Below are 16,432 nucleotides of genomic sequence, written 5' to 3'. Positions count from 1 at the left end.
TTCTCAAATTTTCTCATTTTTCCTCCAGTAGGAGTTTTTTTTAGTTTTTCCTTGCCCTCCTGGGAGTTTAAGATAAGGGGATGTTCGAGAATAATTCTTATTTTTTTGTATATGTGAAGCCCTTTGAGACTTTCCTGTGATTTAGGGCTATATAAATAAACTTGACTTGACTACTAATGGGCGGATCAAACCTGTGGTATCGATACATTGATACTCTTTTTAGAATAGGCCTCTTTGGCACAGGTGATTCGCTCAGTACCATGAGCTATGACAAAATTTAAAAAAAGCATCGCAAAGAGAAAATAAGCAGCTGAAAGCAAAGAAAGAGCGAATGGGGAAAAAAGGAGGAAATATAGTAAAGGTAAAAAAAAGAGTGGAACGTAAAGAAAGAAGGTAAAGGAAGTGGAAAATTAGGTCAGGCGGACACTTCTATTGGTGATGTGGACTTTTGTTGCCGATCGGACGCAATTGCTTGCGGACACTCGACTGGTTGAGTTGACATTGACTATAACCGTCGCCGGCCGGTAGAGACACTGAGCAGTTTGTAGCCTTCGAAAGTTCGGTTTGCCTCTACCGGGGCTTCTTGCGGGTCATGTGGGCCCTGTGGCTCGCGTCCCGGCGGCCGCTACAGTCTGCCGCCAGAACCGTCGGAACCGACCTCCCGTGCCACAAGGTTAGCCTAGCTGAGCTTCGCTTCTCCACGTAACGCGCGGCTGGAACTTTTATCGCCACGATTCCCTTGCGTTTCCATCAAAGGAATCCGGGTCAGGTCGTTGCCACAATTGGCGTCAACGCGGATGTAATTGAAATAATCAGAGATGTTGAAGTGGGCCAGTGGCACTATGTTGCTCAGTATAAAAGATTTCAAAGGTCAGTCCGCTCATATCCAAGACGACTCCACCAATACAAATATTGTTTTCCTAGGACAAAGGTTCACAAAGTGACGACCACTGAAACGCTGTGAAAATGCGGCATCCCTGACCCGTTTTGTTGTTGCTAGAAATCAATTTCAAGCTCTCGTAAATGACTTCATCTTTATTCTCTTCTCAGCAAACAGTTTTCATTTAAAAGCGTACTAAACTTAGATCTCGGCAACAATGCGCTCCCCGCCCCAAGTACTGTAGTTAAGTAATTCTGGCCACTATTCGAAACAATAGGTAACCAAAAATCATGATTCGAAAACTACTTTGAATATTGAATCCGAAAGCAATATAATGCACGAACGTTAAGTCATATTTTATGAATGTAGTAATAAACAGCAAAAAAGGGGAAGAAATCTAATTTGTGCCATGATTGGGGCAAAAGCAGGTAGTGTTGCAGATGAACAAAACACTTCGTAGCTTGTGAGCTGTTCCAAGGAGAAGTCGGGTCCTCGTTTCTGCCCTCCAGATGAAATTTGACGAGTCGCAATGAAGCAGCGAAACGCAACCATTTGAATGCCCCTTCTTCGCCGGCGACTGAAAAGAACATCGCAATGCCGTCACGGCTCACCGGTTCCTGAGTGCTTAGGCACCGTGATGTCATCTTCGGTTGGTGGCAAAAAGATGGATGAGAAAGGAGCGCATTTGGCTGCTTCACTCCAATGTGAGAGCATTCAAATGACAAATTTACCTGATTGGTGGGGGTCGCCAGGCATGCTTTTGTCCTTTGACTTGACTTCACGTCGATGACGTCAGCAATGTCAAATGCGAGCTGCTGTCGTGCCAGGTCGGAGTCGTGTCACAAGTCTCCATCCTTTATGTTTGTGCGTGTCACTCCGGTTTGCCGACAGGCGGTGTCCATCAGCAGGCCTCGTGTGGTCCCCCTGATGACGACGCGACGGCGCCCGCTGTACCTGAGCGCACAGGTATCGTCATCACAAGCATGCATGTGTTGAATGGCGGCAGGAAAGTTGGGACGCCACTTCAGATGGCAAACAGAGGTGCTCGCTAGGTGGTGGCTGCATTTCATCCGCTTCTGGAAGCACAACAGTGTGACGGGTTGCTGCCGTGCGCTGCCCGACTGGCTCGCGTGCTTCAATTTGTTGCGATTGGCAGCCAATGCTTGCGTGTCTGCTCTGTGTGTGTTCAAATGGGATTCAGTCAAAAGTGAACAATGAAATTATCACAGGGCAATCATCAGAAACAGTGAGTGCGAGCATACTGGCCACGTCCCAGTCCCAAAATGGAAGGCTGGGCAAAAAATAAATCCAGTAATGATATCAATGTGAAAAAAAAGTTGCCTTGTGTGTGCGCGTGTCAGACGTGCAGCGTGAAGGAGACGCTGGCACCCAGCCGGGAGGAAGTGGGCGGCTTCACCAAGCTGATTGAGGCCATGGGCTTCACAGGACCCCTCAAGTACAACAAATGGGTGAGTGAGTGAGTGTGTGTCAGGGGGTGCCCGCTGTGGTCGACCAAGGCGAGATGTTGTCATGTCCTTTGTGTTGTGTGCAGAAAATCAAGATTGCGGCCTTGCGCATGTACACGTGCTGCGTGGAGAGGGTCAACTACGACGACTTCTTGGACAGTGCGTACAAAGCGCCGCTGCGCTCATTGACGTGAGCCGCACTAAGGCTGACGCTTTTGTCTCAGGGTGCTTGCTGCCCGACACACTCAACTCCTGGTTCCTGGTGGCGCAGCTGCACGTGTGGTGAGGCAGCCGCTTGTGTCACAAACAGTCGACATGTCAACGCAGCCATCTGTGCTTGTGCGCGCGTGTCACAAGCTAGCGATGTACAGCGACGTCTTCAAGTGCTCACTTTGATGGAGCGGCCGCGTCCTTGCTTCCTGGCAGGATGTGTCTGGTGCGGATGCGTCAGGAGGGCCGGGCAGGCAAGTACATGTGTCGCTACGTGGTCCACTCCATGTGGGAGGACGTGGAGCAGCGCAGCAAGATCATGGGGGTGAGTGAGCGACGCTAGCTGTTAAAGGCAACAGTCGTCCATGCTGCCTCGAAGGTTTTGAAACGGTCTTGTGGGGGGTTTTGTTCTCATCCCAAACAAGCTTTTAAACTATTTTTTTGACAGATTAATATAAAATATATAGCAAGGTGATGCTGATGTTTGTATGGCAGATTGACGCCATTCATCGTAAGGAAGCCCTCAAAGCCATGACTGAGACCTTCTACGCCGCTTTGTTTGGATACGACGAGGTTGGTTGGATACGCAGGGTGGCTTGCTGGCTGTGCGTGCGCTTGGGTATTCACGTTGGTACGCGTGCGCAGGGCATCCTGTCCGACGACAGCGTCCTTGCCGCCGCTCTGTGGAGAAATTTGTTCAACTGTCAGTGTGAGGACTCTGCCCAGCTGGAGCTCATGGTGGAGTATGTGCGCAAGCAGGTGTGTCATTTGGCCGTTGCGTCATTTCACAGGCTTGCTTCAGTCAACTTGCAGACGTTTTCATCCAACTCTCCGCCATCTTGCTGATGCTTATGCAAGCAGTGTTCTCAGATTTTTCTAAATAGTGATGCAAATGGCACTCAATGCCATTCATCGTCTGTGAATCAAATTTCACAGTGGTGACAGAATTATTTTCCTTCTTAAAGGGTTTTTTGTTGTTTTGTTTTTAATGAGGGCGGCTCGGTGACGCACTGGGTAGCACGTCCGCCTCACAGTTAGGAGGGTGCGGGTTCGATTCCACCTCCGGCCCTCCCTGTGTGAAGTTTGCATGTTCTCCCCGGGCCCGTGTGGGTTTTCTCCGGGCACTCCGGTTTCCTCCCACATCCCAAAAACATGCTTGGTAGGCCGATTGAAGACTCCAAATTGTCCCTAGGTGTGAGTGCGACTGCAAATGGTTGTTTGTCTGTGTGCCCTGCGATTGGCTGGCAACCGGTTCAGGGTGTCGCCCACCTACTGCCCGATGACGGCTGGGATAGGCTCCAGCACGCCCGCGACCCCCGTGGGGACTAAGCGGTTCAGAAAATGGATGGATGGATGGATGGATGGATGGATGTTTTTAATGAAGCAGATGCACAACCGTGTTAAAAGACTGGCAAGGCCATTGGCCGGTCCGGAGCAGGGCAACATTATTTCTGAAGCGCATTTCATACAAAGGTGCTTGTAGGTCATAAGTAAGTGTATTGACGTTGAAGCGTGCAGCTTGGCGAGTCTTGCAGCGGTTCAATTTGTCCTAAACCGTAATCTCCCTCACCCTCGCTGTGTCAGCTTGACATACGGCACTGAGGCTAACCCAGTGAGCGTGCTTGTTTTTCAGATGCAGTTCATTGACTCTCTGGACGGCGAAGACTTACTTCTGACTGGAGAAGTCAAGTGGCGCCCCCTGCTGGAGGAGAATGCTCAGAGCATCCTGAAAGCGGCCACGCCCACATACAATGATGCCGGACTGTGACTTCCTGTCTGACAGAAACAAAAGAAACATCAACACTTGTTTGTTTTCACGCTGTAGACAAGCTTCTGTGTTTACGCCCTCGAATTTACGGAAGTGATGTCATTGCTCCTATGTCTAATGCAGCCAACTTGTTTTGACGCCGTTGGCCTGAGGATTTTTTTCAACGTTTTGGCTGATGGTTTCTGAAGTGCCCATGTGTGCGTGAGTCTAATGAAAAATTTCTATCAATCCGGCTGTGCCCTGTCTACTTCCGCATTCTGCAAATATTATGCAATTTGTCCTCGCCATGTGAATGGCAAAGACAACCATCGTATAGCTTTGGAAACTAAACATCGGCAATGCCCCTCTTTTGAATCACGTTACTGGTGTCGGTACGAAACCTCACAGGCTGGCAAATTCCATATTTTTCCTCATATGTATAGTATTGCTCAGTCCAAAAGTGTTGTGTTAAGTTTGGGGGCGTCCTTCATTCGGTTCTTTTGTCTTGAATGCTCACTATGCCCGAAGCCTGCATTTACTCTCAATTTAAGTATTTCAGGGATGCCAGAAAGATTGATGCCTCTGCTGGGTTGCAGAAGAAGGTCCAACCCCACCTCCAGGATTACTACTCTTTATAGTGTAAAGAGATTCAAGAATTTTTATTTGCCATGTTTGAGCGTGCCAAACAAGACATTTGACTTCGGTACATCACAGCCTCTGTTCAACATTTAGGTGACTAACAACACTCAGGATGTGTGAAAAATGAAAAATATTCTCAAACATCCCCTGATCTTAAACTCCCAGGAGGGCAAGGAAAAACTCAAAACTCCAACTCGGGTAAATGAGAAACCTTGAGAAGAGACCACAGATGGGAGGATCTCTCTTCCAGAATGACCAGACTGCAATGGATTCAGAGAGGACACATAGTACAAATAGTGTAGAAAAAGGTGTGTGGAGAGCAGGATGTTATTGCACAGCAATGACTCTGAGACTCTTAAGACTGGTGTGAGTTCATTAGAGCGACAGCCTGGGGGAAGAAGCTGTCTCTGTGTCTGCTGGTTTTGGCGTACCGAGCTCTATAACACCGTCCGGAGGGGAGTAGTTCGAACGGACTGCAACCTGGGTGTGAGGGGTCTGTAGAGATGTTACTGTAATTTTCGGACTATAAGTCGCTCCGGAGTACAAGTCGCATCAGTCATAAAATGCCCAAAAAAGTGAAGAAAAAAAACCATATATAAGTCGCTCCAGAGTATAAGTCGCATTTTGGGGGGCAATTTATTCGACAAAATCCAACACCAAGAACAGTCATGAACGAGCAACAACAGGCTAAACGATAGGTATGCTAACGTGACATAAACACAAACGAAGAGCTGAGAACGGCCCTGACGTAACATTCAGAGTTATTTAAAAAAAAAAAAAAAAAAACTATTACACAAATAACACGTTTATAAAACCATCTGTCACTCCAATTCATTAAATCCATCGATCGTCCTTTGTCAACAATGGGTGCGCGCCGCTGACGGCGCTTGCACTTCCAAATATTCCACAGGCCCATATAACGATATATAAATTAGAAATCAAATAACTATTATTTAAGTGATAATATAATCAAACCATCTGTGCACTCTAAATCATTAAATCCATCGATCAAATTCCTCGTCCTTTGTCAGCTACGCTGCGCGTGAGCCCTGACGTCAGCCTCGTCGTTATTCCACAGATCTAGTATATAACTAGATTGTAGCGTTAACAAAGTACAAGGAAAGACGTGGGTTTGGTAAACGGCTCTTTATTTAACAAAACAAACTTCCAGGCGTGTGGCGGCGTGGACTTCCAGCCACGGGGGTGGAAGAGAGATCCATAGAATAGGACCGGGCGTACGTAAAAGCCATGACCGAGCCCCATCCACCGTCCCAGGACAGCCACCCGGCCGAGCGCCGGCCGTCGACTTCCATCCACGGAGGTGAAAGAGAGCTCCGTAGAGTAGGACCGGGCGTGCGTAAAAGCCATGTCCGAGCCCCATCCACCGTCCCTGGACAGCCACCCGGCCGAGCGCCGGTATTGTGCTAGATTTGGTTCCCCCGTGAGATTTTGTTCCCCTTGCCGCGGGAGCGCGCACGCCTTATTTGGAAAGCGAAAAACCGATGCCGTACCGCGTCAGCACTATGTTGTTTTCAATAAAAACACGAACTCACGTTTGCGTCAGTCAATTTTAATTTTTACAAAGGATTATTCTCATTTGATATCTTTAAGTTCATCCGCGTTCTGCCATTGAAGCGGGGTGCATTCAAAGACCAGTCGTACAGACGCAACACTCATTCACTTCACCAAAAATCAACAATATAATTACGTGAGCTCTTTGCATAAACCTCGATGCAAAGAAACTCCTCTTTTTGGGTACCGTTACATGCTACGAGGAGTATATATTACAAAGGAGACTTTCTACTTAATTGTGATCATCATTCATCCATCCATTTTATTACTCAGGTATTTTCAAAGCAAATTAATATTGTTGCATTTATTAATTTGCTTTAAAATGACAGCACAATATAATTAAAAGCTGACACTATAGCAATGTCAAACGTGTTCATTTAAGAAAAAGCCACACACGTTTTATGATCAAATCTTTCATAACGAGAATGATTTGAGTGAATTGATTTGAATGAATAATTGAGAAGAAATTTCAGTTCCGAAGGCTCCTTTTGTCCAAAGCAAAGTGACAGGTGGTGGGGAGGGGGGATAAAAATTGTAACAGGAACTCTATACAAAATGTCAAGCCGTGAAAATTTGTGCCCCCCTCCCATTTTGAGAACGGTGAGTCCTGGACATCGACTGGCTTTTTTTTCTATCTTCCTGGGGGTCTGTTCAGGTTGTGTGGCAAATTTGAACAGAATCCCTCATTCCTAGGCCAAATTACAGGGGGGAACACATCCTGACGGCGGCCCCGTGAGGATATGTTCCCCCCCCTTATTTTGAGAACGGTGAGTGCTGGACTCCAGCTGTTTTTTTTCTGTCTTCCTGGGGGTCTGTTCAGGTAGTGTGGCAAATTTGAACAGGTTCCCTCATTCGTAGGCCAAATTACAGGGGGGGAACAGATCCTCACGGCTGCCCCGTGAGGATATGTCCCCTCCCCTTATTTTGAGAACGGTGAATGCTGGACTCCAGTTGTTTTTTTTCTGTCTTCCTGGGGGTCTGTTCAGGTAGTGTGGCAAATTTGAACAGGTTCCCTCATACGTAGTCCAAATTACAGGGGGGGAACACATCCTCACGGCGGCCCCGTGAGGATATGTTCCCCCCCCCCCCCCCTTATTTTGAGAACGGTGAGTGCTGGACTCCAGTTGTTTTTTTTCTGTCTTCCTGGGGGTCTGTTCGGGTAGTGTGGCAAATTTGAACAGGTTCCCTCATTCGTAGGCTTAAATGATCACAATTAAGTAGAAAGTCTCCTTTGTAATATATACTCCTCGTAGCATGTAACGGTACCCAAAAAGAGTGGTTTCTTTGCATCGAGGTTTATGCAAAGAGCTCACGTAATTATATTGTTGCTTTTTGGTGAAGTGAATGAGTGTTCCGTCTGTACGACTGGTCTTTGAATGCACCCCGCTTCAATGGCAGAACGCGGATGAACTTAAAGACATCAAATCAGGGCCGGTTCTAGGAATGCACATAAGAGGGGGCAGTCAGAAATGTGAAGGGGGCATGTTCTTTTTTTTTACACATTTTTAACACTGTTAGTGTTTTCTTCACGGCAGTTGTTAGCTGTGTGTCCAGATCTCAACCTGGAGAAGTGTCATGCCTCGGCCCCTGTTTTGCTGTCTGTATGGGTTGTAGTCGTTTCTGTGTGTCTGTGTGCTCGCCCCTCCCTTCCTGTGCCCATGATCAGTGTGATCATGCTCACCTGCCTCTTGTTAACTGTCGCGTATTTATGTTCGGTTTGGGTACCACTCGAGGTTGGAGCATCGTGTGGACAATACCTGTGTCACCGTCACCCGAGTATGTCTTTTGAGTTTACTGCAATAAACCCTGGTCCAAGCTGCATTTGGTCGTCCTGCTCCATTTCTACACTCCGTTCGTGACAGAGAAGTGGATTGCACTCTGTCAGGCCTCTACACTAAGACCTGTCCAGCTTGGGTGTCCCACCTGAAGATTAAAGCTTCTGCTGGTATTGCTCTTAGGGTCACTGAGGCACGCAAACCCCCTGACCACAATAAGGTGGCAATCGCTCAGGGGGGGAACATATAATATGAATGTTATATTAACTATTATTTGAGTTGTCGTTAATCATTAGTTATATCGCGCGCGAGTCATTACGACGAGTTTGGTGGAGTTTTTACTGCTTCTTCCAACTCCTACCGCGCTGACTGTAACTTGACACTCTCTGGCTGCGTCTTGCCTCATTTGCATACTCACAGTGATTGGATGTTTACGGAGGGGCGCGGAGTCCTGACAGCAGGCTGTGTGAGGACACACACTGCACCGACATGAGAGAAGAGAGGGGGCTGATTAACGTGTGTTTCTATCAGCGGATTTTTCACTTTTAAAAGTTTGATTCGAGGGGGCAGGACATCTGTTTGCCCCCTCTTGCCTCTGCGTAGAGCCGGCACTGGTTCTATTGATTTCATATTTGATGGATTAATCCTGGCATCTATGGAATAACTTAATATAGACTTCTATATCAGGTTACAGAAATAACCACACTTCACAGGGATCATTGGTTGTTTAAAACAAAGCAATACATCTTATGTACATTATTTAATGTAATTCATAGCTGGTTTAGGGTTTAATATTTCATATTTGATGGTGGGGACAAGCGGTATAGAAAATGGATGGATGGATGGATTTAATTTTGGCCTCAGGTTACAGAAATAACCACACTTCACACGGATAAATGGTTGTTTAAAACAAAGCAATACAACTTCTGTAGATTATTTATACAATTTACAGCTGGTTTAGGGTTTAATATTTCGTATTTGATGGATTTAATTTTTGTTCATCTATGTGTGCCCTGCGATTGGCTGGCAACCTGTTCAGGGTGTCCCCCGCCTACTGCCCGATGACTGCTGTGATTGGCTCCAGCCCGCCCGCGACCCCTGTGGAAAATGGATGGATGGATTTAATTTTGTCATCTATTTCAGGTTATTCCATAGCCCTAATACCAGGTTACAGAAATAACCACACTTCACGCGGATAAATGGTTGTTTAAAACAAAGCATCACAACTTCTGTACATTATTTATACAACTTACAGAATGGTTTTGGGTTTAATATTTTATATTTCATCCATCCATCCATCCATCCATCCATCTTCTTCCGCTTATCCGGGGTCGGGTCGCGGAGGCAGCAGCTTTAGGAGGGACTCCCAGACTTCCCTCTCCCCAGCCATTTCATCCAGCTCATCCCGGGGGATCCCAAGGCGTTCCCAGGCCAGCTGAGAGACATAGTCTCTCCAGCGCGTCCTGGGTCGTCCACGGGGTCTCCTGCCGGTGGGACATGCCCGGAACACCTCCCCAGGGAGGCGTCCAGGAGGCATCCTGATGAGATGCCCGAGCCACCTCATCTGGCTCCTCTCAACGTGGAGGAGCAGCGGCTCTACTCCGAGTCTCTCCCGGATGACCAAGCTTCTCACCCTATCTCTAAGGGAGAGCCCCTGCACCCTGCGCAGGAAACTCATTTCGGGCGCTTGTATCCGGGATCTCGTTCTTTCGGTCACGACCCATAGCTCGTGACCATAGGTGAGGGTAGGAGCGTAGATCGACCGATAAATTGAAAGCTTTGCCTTTTGGCTCAGCTCTCTTTTCACCATGATGGACCGGTACAGAGTCCGCATTACAGCCGACGCTGCACCGTCGATCTCACGCTCCATCCTGCCCTCACTCGTGAACAAGACCACAAGATACCTGAACTCCTTCACTTGGGGCAGGATCTCATCCCCGATCCGGCGAAGGCATTCCACCCTTTTCCGACCGAGGACCAAGGACTCAGATTTGGAGGTGCTGACCCTCATCACGACCGCTTCACACTTGGCTGCGAACCGCTCCAGTGAGAGCTGGAGCTCACGGCTTGAAGGAGCCAACAGCACCACGCCATCTGCAAAAAGCAGAGATGCAATGCAGAGGTCCCCAAACCGGACACCCTCGACACCTCGGCTGCGCTTAGAAATTCTGTCCATAAAAGTTATGAACAGAATCGATGACAAAGGGCTGCCTCGGCGGACTCAAACCCACACTGGGAACGAATTACCCCACCCCCGGGCATCAATAAATGCTCAATCAATCAATCAACCAATCAATCAATCAATCAATCAATCAATCAATCAATCAATCAATCAATCACGCCCTTCCAGGTCTCACTGTCATTGCCCACGTCAGCATTGAAGTCACCCAGCAGAACAATGGAGTCCCCAGAAAGAGCGCTCTCCAGCATTTCTTCCAAGGACTCCAAAAAGGGTGGGTACTCTGAGCTGCCGTTTGGTGCATAGACACAAACAACAGTCAGGACCCGTCGGAGGGAGGTTATTCTATAGACCTAAAATAGACGTCTAAATTAGGTCTACACATAGACCTAATATAGACGTCGATAAGGTCACAGAAATAACCACACTTCATCCGGATCAATGGTCGTTTAAAACAAAGCAATTCAACCTCTTTTCATTATTTATACAACCTACAGCTGGTTTATAGTTTAATATTTCATATATAATGGACTTAAATTTGTCATCTATTTTAGGTCTTTATATAGACCTAATTTAGACGTCTATTTTACGTCTATATATAGACCTAATTTAGACGTCTATTTTAGGTCTATAAAATAACCTAAAATAGGTGTCTATATCAACAGCTTCATTCTCCGGGCTGTTAGGATCCTGAACTCTCTCCCCCCTTCTGCGTAGCGTCCAGTACCTTTGCGCTATATTCTGACTGTCTGCTGTATGCACACTTGCTCCATTTTTGCTCCTCTTTTTTATTGTTATTTGTTTATTTATTATTTATTCATCACTCTTATTTATTCATTGTTTGTGCCTTCTTGTTTTTATTTTTTTTTGTGTTGTTTACTTGTGTGTATATCGTGTACTATGTCTTGTCACCGTGGGATAGTGGGAACGTTATTTCGATCTCTTTGTGTGTCTTGGCATGTGAAGAAATTGACAATAAAGCAGACTTTGACTTTTTTTGACTTTGAGGTTACAGAAATAACCAATTCACATGTACGAATCAATATCCTTGTTAAACACAAATCCAAACAACTTCTTACAGTTGGTTCAGACTTAAAATTTCGAAATATGATCATATTTGATGTTTTTAATTTAGACGTCTACTTTAGGTCTATACCGAGACCAATTTTAGACGTCTAAATTAGGTCTATACATAGACCAGACGTCTAATAGATGTCTATGGCTGACAGGGTTGTTACTTGTGACGTATTTGTTTAGGTAATGCAGTGGGTTTTCTGTCGCGTCAGTGACATTATGTTTGCTCGACTGATGTGGAAACAATGAACATGAGACGTGCTCCATTTCTGGCCACTAGGGGGGGACGCGTCGCCGTACAAGACTGCGAAAGAAGAAAAAAGAAGACGAAGAAGTTCAACCCGAAAATTAGTTATCCGTTCGTCCAATTGTCAATCGAGTCTTGTGGACCCTTTGCAGCTAAACCCTCGAAATGGTGAGAAATGATAATTCTGCTCTCTTGCATTTCATGCTTTGAATTGGTGTTTGTATGTTGATGCCACCAGGGCCGTGAGTGTACTGCGCCGCGAGTGACGTGTTTTGTTTGTTGCGGCTCGGGCGTTGTCACGTTAGCCTGCGTTTCCTTTTCTCTGTCCCGCCTCAAATGCTCGTTGCTTGTATCGTGGAAGCTACCGGCAGGCTGCTGAACACCGGCACATACGAAGTGGCCCGTTTGAAGCGGAGGCACGTCACGTGACTCCAAGCTGTTTGTGGCGGTTGTTCCGCATCGTTAGTTGGCAACGTCGGAGAGGTACACTTGCCTGTCTTGTGTGAGTGTGTGAGAGACACGCGCACACAAAATAAATTGGCAACGTCATGTGAACGGACTGACGTCACAATATTTCACCGGGAGCGGTATTCGAGATCAGGTGGGTCTGCGATTTCTACGTATTTTTTTTGGGGGGGGGGATACCATACCCGCTCCGATATCAATACCCCTTTGTCCTCGATTCTCGAAAGATCCCGTGTCAATGAACATTGTGGCAGATTATTGTGATTTTCCTTTGATTTTGACTGATCTCGCCAGTGGTCAGGTTACTCGATAAAATTTAAAAAGTCTGTTTCAGTAAGTACGGTTCAAGTATGGCCAAGCACCCATACTAATTTGGACAGAAGAAACTGCCACGGCAGAAGCTAAAGGCCAAAGGTGGCATAGGAAGAACGCGATGCAGCAGGAGGGCTAACCAAAATGTTGACATAGGAAAGAAAAGTAACGCGGCTGTAATGTTGTTTGGACTCAGTGTTCACCTGTTGTTGTACAGGCTGAAGTGGAGGAGACCCTCAAGAGAATTTTGGGCCAGAAAGGAGTTCAGGGCCTCATCATTGTCAACTCGGACGGTGAGACAAAAACGACCATGTGACCGCGTTTTCCTAAATCACGAGGACAAGATCTCTTGATTGGGGAAAACGCTGTCGCCACGAGAATAGCATAGCGTACCATAGCATGCCAGTGTGTTTGCGCCAGGGATTCCCATACGCTCCACGCTGGACAACACCAGCACGGTGCACTACGCTGGCCTGATCCATCAGCTGGTCCTGAAGGCGCGCAGCACTATCCGTGACATCGACCCCCTCAACGACCTCACCTTTCTGCGACTGCGATCCAAGAAGAACGAGATCATGATTGCGCCAGGTGGGTCTGCGATTTCGCACCTGACGCCGCCAACGCTCACGCGCCTCCCCCTTTGTTTTGTGCAGATAAGGACTACTTCATGATCGTCATTCAGAACCCGTCAGACTGAAGACGGACGACCGCGTTCCTATCTTTAGCATCCCAAAGAAAATACTGTGAACTTTCTTTGGTTGGCTTTTCTTTGGTTGCCACCTTGTCGTCAGCGTCAATGTTTTCAATAAATGTTGGTCACAATATTGAGCCTCTCATTGGCCAACAATTCCGAGCATGTCCCCCACGTACGTATCGTTCGCCAGCGACTGAAACGCCTTGTCAGGCTTCCGTACTGTTGCTAAGGCATGCTTGACAAAAGGACCTGGATATGACTCGTGTCTTTAACCCCGCCGCCTTCCCATGCTCCTGTCTCCTGTTTAGGCCAGGGGTGGGCAATTCTGGTCCTGGAGGGCCGGTGTCCTGCATTTTTTCTGTCACCCTGTTGCAACACACCTGATTTAAATGGTCAGATAATTAGCAAGGTCTGCAGAAGCTGGATTACAATCCCGATCATTTGAATCAAGTGTGTTGCAGCAGGCAGACCTATAAAATATGCAGGACACCAGCCCTCGAGGACCGGAATTGCCCACCCCTGGTTTAGGCTTTTAAAATTGTTCAAGTCTGCAAAGGAAAAGATAAAAAGTGGCCTGTTTTGCGATGGAATTATGCGTTAATAATTTTGCTTCAAACACAGTTGAAAAGTTGTCTTTTTATTGCCATCAACTTTGATGCTGACTAACAGCCTTGGAGGACGTCGGCACTGTCATTGGGAAAGAAAAAGGAAAGTGACAATCTGCCCGTCTGTGCCTTCGTTTGAGTGAGCTCAAACAAAATGCGTTTCTTAAGCGTATAACTGAAGGCCGTGATGTCATGACAGCATGTGAGCTCATTGCCGACGGCTCTTGACGTGCCCGCCAAATGTTGCGCAGCCAACCGGAGCAATCGTGGTCGAATGGGGCGGGTGAATGGGGCAGACGGGCCGCCCCCTTGCGGTGAGATGAGGCCACCATCTCGTTCAAGTGTCCCTTGATGACACGCCCCCAAAGTCCAAAATGTGACATGGCATGTGACTGCTGCTCTTCTTACGCCATGCTGAAAACGCACACAAAGTTGAAGTCGTTGAAGTGCACGCATGTGACAGAGGTTGCGTGTTTAATAGTGTTGAGAGCGGCGGCGCGGGCGACTTTGACTCGTGCAGGTAGCATGAGAGCGAGGAGCGTGCGCGACCTGTCAATGAGCGAGTCCCTCATGGCGGCGGTGAAGGCGGAGGGCCGCGCGTTGTCGCCCAGCCCGAAGACGCTCTCGATCACGGACATCTCGGTGCTGGTGGTGTCCAGTCCGCAGAACGCCGACCAGTCGTTGACCACCATTCCCGCCGCAATCACCTCGCTGCCCCGGTTCACCGTGCCCGTCTGTGTTGCAAAGGCGCACGTCAGAGGCTGCTAATTTCAAGCGACCGTGAGCGGCTGGCACGCACCACCAGGGGCACCTGCAGAAGCGAGGACAGCTCATCCTGGTCCTCGATGGAGGTCTTGGGATGCACCAGGCCACCCCGGTTGCTGAAGGCGCAGTAGGAGCCCACCAAAACCTGATCGGCCACAGTATGGCGGAACACCTCCACCTTCAGGGTGTCGCACAGAACCTCCTCTGTCTCCTGGGGGGAAGGGGGGGAGCCTGTCAGCCCGTGCAGTCAAGGCGTGCGTGCATGCGTGAAGTCTGACCCTGTCCAGATCCGGATGGACGAGCGCCACGTAGTCGTTACATGCGATGACGTTGCCGAGCGCCGAAAGGCGCTCTTCCACTCTCTGGATGCTGACCGAGGCAGGAAGACAATTGCAGATGTGCTGCAGTTCCTGGTCTGTCGTGTTGTTAGGGACCAGCAGGCCGTGACGGTTCCCTAAAGACGCCGACGCACCCCGTCACATCTCCAGCCGGCGGAGTGACGGAAAACCGCAGGAGCAGCCCGCGACTCACCCACACACATGCGTCCGATAATGCGGCATCCCGCGATGGAAGCGTGGACCACCGGGATAGTCTCGGATAACTCGCCTTCGAACACGCTGAGGAAGGACACAAAGCGCATCGGTGACGTCACTCAGTCAAGCCAGCAACCAGCCCCACGGACACGCGGCGACGTCACCGATGCGCACACCTGTAAAAGTTTTCCGCTCCGCCGATAGCCACCAGGCAGTACGTGTTGGTGAGTTTGGCGAAGCAGCCGATCTCGTTGTTCTTCTCGAAGGATGCTCGAACGGCCATTGCGTTGCAAAGAGCTTGACTGACACACACACAAAGCGACTATATAGCGGACGTCGCAAAGAGCCTGTCTGACACACGAACACAATCCAACAATTTAGCGGAAGCCGATGTTAGCACGCCAACTAGCAACCTAGCTCACGAATGGATTAGCTGAACGCAGGGACGTCACGCATTAACTAAAGCGGGCGCGCAGGTTCCTGGCAGCCGCGTCGTGTCATAAAACTGTAACAAGAGAAGTACCTGCGGGACAAAATTGGTCTCTCAAATTTTCGTACAACGTGCGCGTGTTTTCTGTGGTCTCGTGTGCTCACTTCCGCTCCGCTTGTACGTGATGGCGTCATTACGCTGACCCCTGTACGTCATGACGTAGACGCGCTCTGTCTGTGGATCTTAGTGATGTACCATTCCATTTCTTTTAAGTGAACTTGTTGAGTTTGCAGCTTCGTAGTCCATTTCCCTTGCGACACTATACGACACGATGGTGGCGTTTGGTATTTCCTTCTTTATTGTTTCTCACACACTCTCATTCCACCTGAGCTTTTTGGCGCGCTTCCTTATATACACTTCCTACTTTCCGTTGCCGCAAACAAGGTAAAATCCAACGTAAAGTGTCCACAGTACCTAAAAGAGAAAACGTCACGTCACTGCAGTAAACACAAAATACGGCATAAGACACAGAACAAATAATACAACGACATGTCATGTCGCACTGGTTAGCACGTCCGCCTCACAGCTAGGAGGGTGCGGGTTCGATTCCACCTCCGACCCTCCCAGTGTGGAGCTTGCATGTTCTCCGGGCACTCCGGTTTGCCCCCACATCCCAAAAATAAGCTTTGTAGGCCAATTGAGCGCTCCAAATTATCCCTAGGTGTGAGTGCGAGTGCAAAAACTGCAAATGGTTGTTCGTCTCCGTGTGCCCCGCCTACTGCCGATGACGGCTGGGATAGGCTCCAGCACGCCCGCGACCCCCGTGGGGACAAAGCAGT

The 16,432-nt window shown here is 48.4% G+C and overlaps 3 protein-coding genes across 5 annotated transcripts; 2 read left to right on the top strand and 1 right to left on the bottom strand.

Annotated features, from left to right (window-relative positions):
* The first annotated feature begins 444 nt into the window (after positions 1-444).
* LOC119123451 (ubiquinol-cytochrome-c reductase complex assembly factor 1) lies at positions 445-5,011 on the top strand. 2 transcript variants are annotated; one of them, XM_037252617.1, is made up of 9 exons: positions 445-673; positions 1,772-1,846; positions 2,242-2,349; positions 2,433-2,505; positions 2,571-2,628; positions 2,773-2,881; positions 3,052-3,129; positions 3,202-3,315; positions 4,190-5,011. In XM_037252617.1, exons 1-9 carry the CDS (start codon positions 593-595, stop codon positions 4,322-4,324), a joined length of 831 nt encoding a protein of 276 aa, XP_037108512.1. In that variant the 5' UTR covers positions 445-592; the 3' UTR covers positions 4,325-5,011. The 2 variants fall into 2 exon arrangements, with proteins under 2 accessions (XP_037108512.1, XP_037108513.1); XM_037252618.1 differs by lacking the exon at positions 1,772-1,846 and having other exon boundaries at positions 460-673.
* Positions 5,012-11,687: 6,676 nt separating this feature from the next.
* On the top strand, positions 11,688-13,385 carry dynlrb1 (dynein, light chain, roadblock-type 1). Its single transcript, XM_037252652.1, has 4 exons — positions 11,688-11,957; positions 12,784-12,859; positions 12,987-13,154; positions 13,220-13,385. Exons 1-4 carry the CDS (start codon positions 11,955-11,957, stop codon positions 13,261-13,263), a joined length of 291 nt encoding a protein of 96 aa, XP_037108547.1. The 5' UTR covers positions 11,688-11,954; the 3' UTR covers positions 13,264-13,385.
* A 491-nt stretch (positions 13,386-13,876) lies between these two features.
* Positions 13,877-15,815, bottom strand: eif6 (eukaryotic translation initiation factor 6). Of its 2 annotated transcripts, none has more exons than XM_037252615.1 (7): positions 15,687-15,815; positions 15,340-15,465; positions 15,162-15,247; positions 14,909-15,084; positions 14,665-14,841; positions 14,415-14,599; positions 13,877-14,279 (listed from the first exon to the last, which is right to left on the bottom strand). In XM_037252615.1, the coding sequence occupies exons 1-7, from the start codon at positions 15,785-15,787 to the stop codon at positions 14,270-14,272; spliced, it is 861 nt and encodes a 286-aa protein (XP_037108510.1). In that variant the 5' UTR covers positions 15,788-15,815; the 3' UTR covers positions 13,877-14,269. The 2 variants fall into 2 exon arrangements, with proteins under 2 accessions (XP_037108510.1, XP_037108511.1); XM_037252616.1 differs by having other exon boundaries at positions 14,677-14,841.
* Between the last annotated feature and the right edge of the window lie 617 nt (positions 15,816-16,432).

The sequence above is a fragment of the Syngnathus acus genome, chromosome 5 (assembly GCF_901709675.1).
Source record: "Syngnathus acus chromosome 5, fSynAcu1.2, whole genome shotgun sequence".
Lineage (NCBI taxonomy): Eukaryota > Metazoa > Chordata > Actinopteri > Syngnathiformes > Syngnathidae > Syngnathus > Syngnathus acus.
Note: the sequence above shows the minus strand (reverse complement) of the source record. Positions and strands in the feature narration are given on the sequence as shown.